Source organism: Chiloscyllium plagiosum, chromosome 2 (genome assembly GCF_004010195.1).
Source record: "Chiloscyllium plagiosum isolate BGI_BamShark_2017 chromosome 2, ASM401019v2, whole genome shotgun sequence".
Classification (NCBI taxonomy): domain Eukaryota; kingdom Metazoa; phylum Chordata; class Chondrichthyes; order Orectolobiformes; family Hemiscylliidae; genus Chiloscyllium; species Chiloscyllium plagiosum.
In genome coordinates, this window is record NC_057711.1 from 129,708,886 (window position 1) to 129,721,329 (window position 12,444).

General features: G+C 41.4%; 1 protein-coding gene across 3 annotated transcripts in view; it reads right to left on the minus strand.

The window, feature by feature from the left end:
- slc12a2 (solute carrier family 12 member 2) overlaps positions 1-12,444 on the minus strand; it is a 223,177-nt gene that overhangs the window by 33,856 nt on the left and 176,877 nt on the right. For all 3 annotated transcript variants that reach the window (XM_043718081.1, XM_043718096.1, XM_043718088.1), the window contains exons 15-17: positions 11,207-11,306; positions 4,353-4,464; positions 1,560-1,700 (exon numbers count right to left, since the gene is read on the minus strand). In XM_043718081.1, the coding sequence (XP_043574016.1) occupies positions 1,560-1,700; positions 4,353-4,464; positions 11,207-11,306 (353 nt within the window). The remainder of the gene's footprint in view (positions 1-1,559; positions 1,701-4,352; positions 4,465-11,206; positions 11,307-12,444) is intronic.

The following is a 12,444-nucleotide window of genomic DNA, read 5'->3' on the forward strand; positions in this document are numbered from 1 at the left end:
GGGGGGAGAGAGAGAACACGAGGGGGGGAGAGAGAGAACACGAGGGGGGGAGAGAGAGAACACGAGGGGGGGAGAGAGAGAAAGAGCAGGAAAGAGAGGAAGAGCAGGAAAGAAGAGGCAGCGAGAAAAGGAGGAAAACATGAAAATGTTCATTGTTTAGTTTATTTGAAACTACATAGTTCTCAAATGCCTATTGAATTTGAGAACTGAATTTGTGAAAATTACTGCCTAAATATTTCATTGTATTATCAATCCATCCAGTCACTGAGTTTTTTGCACCAAATAAATCATCTGGGTTTACTTTGAAAATTACTCAAAATGTAAAGTTGTTCTTTTAGGTGTTTTAAAAGTCTGACATCCTATATTTAAAGCAGCTGTTCGGTTTCTTCTAGACAATGAACAGTGCGACACAGGCCCAGCTGGTTCACTTCTTGACTCAGTTGGCAAGTGCCAATCATCGCACCATGGGAAAACTACTTTCAATTTCTTTCTTTTAAAACCACACCCTTTCTTCATTAGGAGATCAATTTTTTTTCCTTTTTTGTGGGTGGGGTGGTGGAGAGGAAGAGGAGCTGCTGCTGGAACTTCAAAAGAGTTTGTTTAAAAGTAAGTTAGTGCGGAGTGTAACTGCCACCAGTCCCTGAAATTATAACAGCTACTACCCTCGGGGGGAAAAAACCTCACTTAGCTGGGAAGTTGCAAAAGGAGCTAATAACTAGGGTCAATCTTACTTTGGAAATATTCACACTTCAAAAAAGAAAATACCAAACTATCACTGCACCTTTCAAACCAATGGGCCCACAAATGGAGACAAGAAAATTCATGAGCCTGATGACCTTGGAGAAATATTGCATGAGGTTAAGTAAAGAAAGTGTGTTTACAAATTCAACAATTGCACAATATTAGATTAGATTAGTTTAGATTAGATTAGATTACTTAGTGTGGAAACAGGCCCTTCGGCCCAACAAGTCCACACCGCCCCGCCGAAGCGCAACCCACCATTACCCCTACCTTTACCCCTTACCTAACACTACGGTGTAATTTAGTATGGCCAATTCACCTGACCTGCACATCTTTGGACTGTGGGAGGAAACCGGAGCACCCGGAGGAAACCCACGCAGACACGGGGAGAATGTGCAAACTCCACACAGTCAGTTGCCTGAGGCAGGAATTGAACCCGGGTCTCTGGCGCTGTGAGGCAGCAGTGCTAACCACTGTTCCACCGTGCCGCCCACGGTGCAAATTCAAAATTTTTTAAATGTTGGAAGGTGAAAAGCTCAGTTGAATTTTGCTTTAATCAGTTTCTCTCTGGTGTTTAGCTTTTAGTTTACCTTTAAATCGCAGCTGAATGGAGTCTTTCACAAAATGACTACTTAAAATGCTCTAATTCATAACCCAAATTAAAGCATCAGTTTGGAGGGAAACCAGTAACAAGCACTTTTGGATTTCCGTCCCTGATTCACCAGAAGTATTCACCCAAGAGTGAGTGAACATAAAACCCCATGGTCAAAAAAAAACCTTCCCAGAAACAGAGCTGTTAATATACAAAAATCTCTTACCTGAAGCAAAAATTGTGTCCCCTCACGTAAATCTTCTGCATATACCGGCGCGTAGAAGGCTTTCATTTTATTTTTTATTAACCACCGTTGGTATTTCGCCTGATCAGTTGCAATTTCCTTTAAAGCTTGTCGACGTGGTCCCTAACAGGAACGAATATGTTGCTTTCATTAAACTGCAAACAGTTTTTAAAAAATTAAGGGAACATTTCTAAATATTAGCTCAGAAATCTTGAGTTTGTCACAAAATGAGCTGGCGTCAGTTAATCAAAACCTTAAATGAACAAGCAAATTTGAAGTTATAGCAGACATGAGGAAACCATTGTTCCGAATGCATGCAGAATGGAAAGGAGTGGACAGCTCATGGAGTCAGTGGGGTTGACCATCAGCAATGCTAGGATGACGCTGGACAAACACTAGGCCAGAAAATTAACTCTAGTGATAACAGAAACGTTGGGTTTCTGAATTCTACAGCCAGGAAGGTGTATTCTCCAGACTTATACATGCCAACGTCCCCTGCTTTATAAACAATGCAGCTGTTTAGAAAACAAATGCAAATTTATTTAAAACTTTTGCATAAGTAGTTAGACAAAGCCACAGAATGGGACAGGAAGAAATTTAAGTGGCAGACAGTAGATGAAATCTTTGAATATTGTGAAGGAAACTGGCAAATATGAAACTGGCAATTTATATACAAATTGTAAGCAGACAAAATGAAATCTTGACAAACCTGGGGAAAAAGCACCAGAATGCCAACATAAACTGGATGCATTCTGAAATTAACACTAAGGTCATGGGTGATCCTATAACCCTCATGTTCACTTTCCTGCCTTTCCCACATCACCCTTGATTCACCTGTTGATCAATAATCCATCCTTCTCAGCCTTAGATATAAGAAGCACTCTGCCCCCACAGCTCCGTGGCAAGGAATTCCAAAGACCCTCAACCCTCAAAAGAAATTCCTCTTCCCCTTAGTCTTAAAGAAGCTCCTTTATCCTGAGACTATGTCCTCTGTTCCTGAACTCTCCCATGGAGGGGAAACACCTTCTCAGTATTTACCCTCTCAAGCGTTTTAAGAATCCTAAGTTTCCAAAGGGATCACCTCTCATTCTTAAATTCCAATGTGTAGAGTTCCAAACATTTCAGCCTTTGCTCAAGGCAATCCATCCATACCAGGGATCAACCTCATGAACCTTCTCTGAACTAACTCCAATGAAATAACATAATGCTTCAATTAAGGGGACCAAACTGCCCACAGTACTCCAGATGTGGTCTCCCCAGTTGCAGCAAGACTTTCCTACTCTTTTACTCCAACCTCCTTGAAATAAAGTCCAACATATCATTCAGCTTCCTGATTACCTGCTGCAGATATGTGCTAGCTTTCTGTTTTGTAAGTAACCCCAAGTCCCTTTGTGTTGCAGTATTCTGTAGATTTTCTCTATTTAAATAATTATTTGTTCTTTATACTCTCTTCCAAAATGCAAAACTTCACACTTTCCCACATTAAACTCCTTTTGCCAACTTATCCTATTACAATATCTCTATAAAATGTTTGTATCCATATCACATTTTGCCTTTCCATCTATTTTTGCATCATCTGCAAATTTGACAACAGTACAGTCACTTTCTCCCTTCAAGTCACTAATATTCTTCAAATCAGCATCGACAGGAAAACAACACATACAGACCAAATACTGAAGCAATCATTCCAAAGTCCACAAACGAACTTGCATTAGAACATTATTTCAATGAGCCACCACAGACTGCTGCATAGAGGAAAATCACCTATACTGTGTATTCAAAAAGAATGGGCACCCATTGAACACAATCCGCCAATGTCTCAGCAACAAACCCAACAAGCAGATAAAGCACATCCAGAAACCCTAGCCACTCTCCCCTACATCAAAGACATCTTGGAAATGACTACCAGACTACTCAGACCCTGTGGCATCATGGTAGCCCACAAATCAACCAACACACTAAAACAGCAGCTAATGAACTTGAAAGACCCTATACAGACAACAAACAAAACTAATGTCATTTACAAAATACCGTGCAAGGACTGTAACAAACACTACATTGGACAAACAGGCAGAAAACTAGCCACCAGGATACATGAACATCAACTAGCCACAAAATGACATGACCCTCTCTCACTAGTATCCTTACATACAGATGATAAAGGAGGACACCACTTTGACTGGGACAACACATCCATCCTAGGACAAGCCAAACAGAAAAACACACAAGAATTACTAGAAGCATGGCATTCCAACCGGAACTCTATCAACAAACACATTGACTTGGATCCCATTTAACATATCTGAGAAAAAGAACAGGAAATGACATCACCAACCCAAGGAAACCTAAACACTAAATAAAAACCAGGCCATACCACCAGTTCTTCACTGGAGGCTCACTAGTTATGGTGACAAAACATCTGAAAACAAACCTTCCAGCTCAGCAAACTTATATCCAGTCACTAATATATATTGTATACAGTTGTGGTCCCATCACTGATCCCTGTGGAACTCCACTGGTCACACTAACCTGCAAAAGAACTCCTCATCTCCCTTCTGTTCCCTGCCCATTAGCCAATTCTCTGCGTATACCATTATGTGACCTCCAACACCATTGGCTCATCCTATGATTTGATCACAAAAATAATTTCAACATATAAAGTAAAGGCTTATGACTACTGTATGGCTTGGCATTCACTCACTGACAGCAAACCATTAAGATCTGAAAATCTGCTTTAATTGAAAACAAAACCAGGTGGTGACATCCTGAACTCACCGTGTGAACATGCCCGCAGACCACCAGTCCAACATTTTTGGTGAAGGCATGAACTAAATGGAGCAAGGCTGGACGGGACGGTGGAGCACCTGTCATCAGTAGGCATTGGGGCCTGCAGGAGAAAAACAGAGTGTGACTGAGGGATGACATGTGCAGTGAATCCTGTGATACATTAATACGTAGACTGGATTTGTAAAATTTCATTAAATAGGTCGAAGCATAGGGGACCTACCCTCTCCCACATCGGTGACCGCCTCTAGCCTTGCGAACGCTCCTGAATCTTCATACTCTCACCAACTTTCGCCTTTTCGGCTGCATTGTCCATTGGCTACAAAGGCCAAAACGCTACACCATCCCTCCTCCTTCAATACACCCCTCCAAGAATAAGCATACTTCCATGACCTGCCCTAATATATCTTGTGACTCAGTCTAAGTTTTTGTTTGACTATATCCATGTAACATGTTGAAGTATCCTCCTCTAAGATTAACATTTGCTCTCCATACATGCCCAACGACCTAAATGAGTCCATCATTTTCTGTAAATTAAAAATTGCCCAGGTACAATGTGCCCACAAAAAGCATGAAAAACCAATTCACATTATTATTGGCCCATCAGTGAAGTTCCCATCCTAGGACAAGCCAAACACAGACAAGCAACGGGAAGTCCTGGAACCTGGCACTCAACCAGAAACTCCATTAAGAAACACGTAGAGTTCGACCTCATACCAACCACTAAGAAACAAAACCGGAAATTACACCACCAACCCCAGCAGACCGAGGCACCGATATAGCAAGTCGGACAGAACTCCAGTGCTTCAGCAGAGACACACTGATGAGGTTACCACAAATGGTGACAAAATATCCGCGATCAAACTTCCCAGCTCAGCGAGCAAGTCAACAACCTCAGTGAACTCTCAAACTGAAAAATAATGGCACCGGCTGCCAATAGCACTCAGTAGCTCTTACTCATCAGTTAGCTGCTTGCCAAGGCGAGGTTTAGGTTCTCAGCTGGCACTCAGTCGCAGATCCCATTACCAGTTTGGTTGAAACATTAAAAAAAAGAAACTAAATTCTGAAGCAGAGGAGAATAGAGCATTTGACCAAGCGTACCATCAAATTTTGAAAAACCTGTGTGACATTGGGATCAAGGGGAAAAACTCCATATTGGTTAGAATCATACACAGCACAAGGGAAGACTGTTGTCATTGTAGGATGTTAACTATTTCAGCTCCAGGACATCTCTACAGGAAATCCTCAAAATAGTGTTCTAGGCCACTACTTTTAGTTACCTCAATCCATCATATGTGGGAGTGAGTGTTTCATTTGATTTGAGTTATTATTGTCACAAGTCCGTAGGTACAGTGAAAAGTCTTGTTTTGCATGCAGTGCTGGCAGATCATGCCATACAAAAGATTACAGGGTGATTGAACTGAGTGATAGATACAAAGTTACAGCTGCAAGGAAGGTGCACAGAAAGCAAGATAATCATTAGATTTGATATTTGAGAAGTCCATTCAGCAGTCTAATAACAGCAGGGAAGAAGCTGTTTTTGAATCTGTTGGTACATGTGTCAAAACATTTGTATCTTCCACCTTAAGGAAGAAGTTGGAAGGAGATCATAACTGGAGTGGGAGGAGTCTTTGATGTTGGCTGCCGTTCTGAGGTGGCGAGAAGTTTAGATGGAGTCAATGGTTGGAAGACTGACTTATGTATTTGATGATGATCAGTGTTCAGTATCATTTGATTTCTCAGATACTGCCCACATGCAGAAAGATCTGAACAGCATTCAGGTTTGACTGACAAGCTGCAAGTAACAAGTACTAGTAGTATGCATCGACTATTCTCAATGAGAGAACACCTTCTCACTCAAATATTCAACAGCATTCCCTCAGTTTGTGGCTTACCTATCACAAAAAACTGAACTGGCCAATCTATAAACATTGCTGTTACAACAGCAGGTCAGAAGCTGGGAATTCTTTGGAATATACCTCCAAACTCCCATGGCCTGTCCAAATCGACAGGAGTATGATGGAACATACAATTGCACCTCCTACATTCAAGATGTTTGGCATCATCTATGACAAAAGAGCTTGACCTCCAATTTTCACTCCCTCCATCACTGACACTCAATAGCAGTGTATACCATCTACGAGATACATTTCAGCAATTCAAAAACTCCTTTGACAGTACCTTCCAAGCCCATGACCACCATCTTCAAGAAATACAGAATAACCCCAAGAATAAAGTAAACAAAATTCACCAATAACTCTTTAATGTTCAGCTTGGATTCTAAAAAACACCATTCAGCTTCAGATCTCATTGCAACCCGAGTCCAAACATAAACAAAAGAGCCAAAGACCAAGGCAAGGTAGGAGTACCAGCCTTTATGTCATAGCAGCATTTGACTGATCATATTAAATCAAGGTGCCTTCAAAAATCAGAAGTAAACAGAATTGGGAACACACTCTTCCCTCGCTAGAGCCAGGCCTACCAAAAACAAGATGGTCATGATTATTGGAAGTCGGTCATCTCCAACACAACATTGCTGGTGTTCTTCACGCTAACGCTTCATCTTCAGCTGTTCCCTTAAATGATCTTTCATCTAGTCAGATCGAAAAGGTGCTCACTGCTAATTGTAATCTTCAGAACCATTAATAACTCCTCAGCAACTAAAGCAATCCACGTTTACAGGTTGCAGGTTCAGAACAAAATTCAGTCTCAGACTTGTAAGTGGTAAGTAACATGCATGCTACACAAATGATTGACGGTGATCAGCTCCAACAAGACAGAATCCAATCAGCATCCTTCACTGACATTACTTTTGCTGAATCTACACCAATATCCTGGGATTTGCCACTGACCAAAAACTGAGAACTAGACCAGTCATATAAAATGCTGTGTAACTCACATCAGTTTTCACTACAGACGATAGTTCTAATGCCCCAGAAGCAGCTCTATAATCAGAGAATGGAAGGGAGGAAGGAACTCAGGAAAATTAGGATCACCATAGAAATTGTACTCAGTAAATTGCTGGAACTACAAACTGATATGTATCTGGGTCTTGATGGACCTCATTTTCAAAGCAGTTGCTCATGAGTAGGTGATGCCATAGGTTTGAATTTTATAAAATCCTTTGATTGGGGCAATGCCCATTAGATTGGAAGATTAACAAATACAGCTTTATGCTTAAAAAAGGGTGGGGGAACAAGGAGGAAACTACAGGCCAATCAGCCTAACATCCAACCAAAGGGAAAGTATTAGAAGGAATTACAATTCAAAATATTCAAGGTAAATCCAGCAGAGTCAACATGGTTTTAAATAAAAGGAACTTCATATTTAACCAATATATAGGAGCCATTTTGTAGTAACACAACGTGCTATGAAGGGAACCAGTGAATATACTGTATTCAGATTTCCGGATGGCATTTGATAAGGTGTTGCACAAAGGTTATTGTAGAGAAAAATGGTAATGGTTAGTATATCAATAGGAATAGGTTAGCAGGCCAACAGGCAGAGTAAACATTAATGGGCCTTTTTCCAAGTTGGCAAGTTGTAATGAGTGATGTGGTACAGGAAATCAGTGCTGGGACCTCATTACAGTTTATATAAATGGCTTGAAGAGGAAGATGGGACAGATGCCAAATCTGTCGATGATACCAAGATATGGAGGAAACTAAGTTGTGAAGATGACATAAGGCAGTTATAAAAACAGATATAGGTTGAATGAGTGGGCAAAGATCCAGGGAATGGAACATAATATTGGAAAATATAAAACTGATAACGTTTCCACTCTTCCTGCCAAAATTACCTAAACGATGAGAGATTGCGGAGCTCAGAGGTACAAAGGGAACTGGGCGTCCTGGTGCATGAATCAAATGATGCCAATATACAAGGACAGCAAGTAAATAGGAAAGTTAATAGCACATTGTTTACTGTGAGGAGAATTCAATACAAAAGTACAGACATTTACACATCTGGAGTGGTGTGTAAAAGATTGGTCACCTTCTTCAAGGAAGGAGCTCAGAGAAGGGATGGGTGGCTATCTTATGAGAAATGTTGGACAGATTTATTCACTAAATTCTGGATGAATAAGTGACAGATTGATTGGAACATGCAAGAGCTGAGCGATCTCGACATGGATGTACAAAGTAATTTTCTTGTGGGAGAATCAATAACTAGGGGTCACCTAAAAATAAGGTGCCACCCATTTAAAACTGCAAGGTGTTAAATTTCTTTTGAATGTTGTGAACCTTTGAAACTTTTCCTGAAAAGTGTATGGAAGGTCCTTGAATACTTCCAAGGTTGAGGTAGATAAATTCTTATTAAGCCAGGGGTTGGAAGGTTATCAGGGGTTGGTAGGAATGCACACGAGGTCACAATCAGACCAGTCATGATTTTATTGAATAACTAAACAGGTCATGAGTCCAAATGGCCTACTCTTGTCCCTTGCATTTACTCCCTCCCTAAACCATCAGCACACAGTGGTTGTGGTGTGTACTGTGCACAAAATGGACCACTGCACAACATGTCAATGTTCCTTTGAGCTCACCCTCCAAACCACTGATCTCGACCATCTAGAAGAGAAAGAGCAGCAGATACATGAAAACACCACTAAGTTCCTCTCTAAGTCACACACCATCTTGAGCGGAAACTATTATCCCTTGGTCAAGGTCAGTGAATTGCCGATATAACAGTATTATATATTACCACATGCACAGCGGCCATGCAGTACCAGTGGCTCACCATCACTAGCTCACAAAACAATTAAATGTAACACTCAGTCCTAACTTCTGATGACCATTCCCAAATTCCATGTACAAATTAAGAAATCAAAACAAAGGCAGCTTGGTCATGTACAACAGTAGACTTAAAGCTAATATTTTTGTATAACTTTCTCAATTATAATTTCTGATGCAATGTGAAGTAGCAAAGTAACTCAATATAATAATCAACTGTCCTATATTAGATGTGGGTCTGTGCCCAGTACTCCCCATGAATTGTTTCAAATTCAAAACTTGCGTACCAGATCATTTTGAAATGTGAATACCATTGTAAGTTTTAGTCTTTGCTAAAGAATTCCTTAGAAGGCAGAAGTGGGAAGTTTAGTGTGGACCCTGTGGAGATCGGAGAGGTGCTAAACCAACATTTCTTATTGGTTTTCACTGAAGAAAATGAGAATGTTGTAGAAGAGAAGAATGAGGTATGAGATATTAGACTAGAAAGGATCGAGGTTAGTTACACACAGGTGTTATCAATTCTAGAAGAAGTGAAAGTAGACAAGTCCCCTGGGCCGGATGGGATTTATCCGAGGATTCTCTGGGAAGCTAAGGAGGAGATAGCAGAGCCTTTGGCTTTGATCTTTGAGTCGTCGTCGTCTACAGGTTTAGTACCCGAGGACTGGAGGATTGCAAATATTGTGCCCTTGTTCAAGAAGGGCAGTAGAGATGACCCAGGTAATTAAAGACGAGTGAGCCTTACTTCTGTTGTAGGAAAGGTTTTGGAAAGGATTATACGAGATAAGATTTATAATTATCTAGCAAGCAACAATTTGATTTCAGATCGTCAACATGGTTTTGGTCAAGGGCAGGTTGTGTCTCACAAACCTCATTGAGTTTTTTGAGAAGGTGACCAAACATGTAGATGAGGGTAGGGCAGATGATATGGTATACATGGACTTCAGTAAAGCCTTTGATAAGGTTCCACATGGTAGGCTATTGGAGAAAATGCAGAGGCATGGAATTGAGGGCGATTTAGCAGTTTGGATTAGAAACTGTCTTTCTGAAAGAAGGCAGCGAGTGGTGGTTGACGGAAAATATTCAGCCTGGAGTCCAGTTACTTGGATCTGTTTTGGGACCACTGCTGTTTGTCATTTTTATAAATGACTTAGAAGCAGGCATAGGTGGATGGATTAGTAAATTTGCAGGCGACATTAAAGTCAGTGGCGTAGTGGACAGTGTGGAAGAATGTTACAGGTTGCAGGGGGACTTTGATAAACTGCAGAATTGGGCTGAGAGATGGCAAATGGAGTTCAATGCAGCTAAACGTGAGGTGATGCATTTTGGGAAGAATAACAGGAAGGCAGAATCCTGGGTCAGTGGAAAGATTCTTGGTAGTGTGGATGTGCAGAGGGATCTTGGTGTCCATGTACATAGATCCCAGAAAGTTGCCACCCAGGTTGACAGTGCTGTTAAGGCAGCATACGGGGTGTTTCATTTCATTGGTAGAGGGATTGAGTTCCAGAGCCGCAATATCATGCTACAACTATACAGAACGCTAATGTGGCCACACTTGGAATATTGTGTACAGTTCTTGTCCCCATATTTCGGGAAGGATGTGGAAGCATTGGAAAAAGGTGCAGAGGAGATTTACCAGGATGTTGCCTGGTCTGGAGGGAAGGTCTTTGAGGAACGGCTGAGACACTTGGGTCTGTTCTCATTGGAAAGGTGGCAGCTAAGAGGGGATTTGATAGTGACACACAAGATGATCAGAGGATTAGATAGGATAGACAAATGAAAGTCTTTTTCCTAGGATAATGATATCAGCTTGTATGAGGGGGCATAACTACAAATTGAGGGGGTGATAGATTTAAGACAGGTTTCCGCAGAGAGTGGTAAGGGTGTGCAATGCCCTACCTGCTAATATAGTCAACTCAGCCACATTAGGGGGATTTAAACAATCCTTAGATAAGCACATGGATGATGACGGGATAGTGTAGGGGGACCAGCTGAGAATAGTTCACAGGTTGGTGCAACATCGAGGGCCGAAGGGCCTATTCTGCGCTGTAGTGTTCTATGTTCTATGACGATGGACATCACTAACTATGCAAGCTTTGCTGATTTGAGTTTAGCAATTACCTGAAATTTTTCACGTGGTCCTCTACTCCAGTCAGCCGAATGGCATGTTGTAAGGCAATCAAGTAAGTCAAAGCCTGTGTGGAGGACCCCCAGTTCACATCTACAGAAGAAATATTGTGTTATCATATTCAAAATACTTGCATATATCACAATATATTACAATATTAAAATTATTCTTCTAGCTTCAATCATGCAGGGAAATTAAATCCTAAACAGAAAAATGCTGAAAGCAGTGCGGGTCATTCCCACACATCGAACACCTGCCTTTGAGAATAGTGTCTTATGCTTTAAAAAGACCTTTTCATCTCAGCCACATGTTTCTGCATTGAAGGTTGGCTTTTTTAATGATGCAAGATTCCTTGACAAATATCTTGGAATGCTGGGCATGTTGGTAACAGGGCAGGGAGATGTGCGTCTATACAGTCCTTAACCGTACCTCCTACTTTTTTGATGCCCAGGATGATTCCAGAGAAGGAGATAGCCAATGGTAGAAGTTGCCATGCATGCTGCAAGACAACAGGCTCTCCTGACAATATGGCTAGGCTGGGTGTAAGTTTGCTCGCTGAGCTGGAAGGTTTGTTTTCAGATGTTTCGTCACCATGCTAGGTGACATCAGTGAGCCTCCGATGAAGCGCTGGTGTTTTATCCTGCTTTCTATTTATGTCATGGTTTCTTTGGGTGGGTGATATCATTTTCTGTTTTTTTTCCTCAGAGGATGGTAGATGGGTCCAAATCGGTATGTGTAGTGATGGAGTTCCGGTTAGAATGCCATGCTTCTAGGAATTCCCGTGCGTGTCTCTGTTTAGCCTGGCCTAGGATGGATGTGTTGTCCCAGTCAAAGTGGTGTCATTCTTCATCTGTGAGAATACCTGTGATAGTGGGTCATGTCTTTTTGTGGTGAGTGGATGTTCATGGATCCTGGTGGCTAGTTTTCTGCCTGAATGACAGTGTTTGTTACAGTCCTTGCATGATATTTTGTAAATGACATTTGTTTTGCTTGTTGTCTGTATAGGGTCCTTTAGGTTCATTCACCAGACATTTTGTGCCAAAACGTTTATAGAACATAGAACAGTACAGCACAGGACAGGCCCTTCAGCCCACAATGTTGTGCCAACCACTGATCCTCATGTACGCACCCTCAAATTTCTGTGACCATATGCATGTCCAGGAGTCTCTTAAATGTCCCCAATGACCCTGCCTCCACAACTGCTGCTGGCAACGCATTCCATGCTCTCACA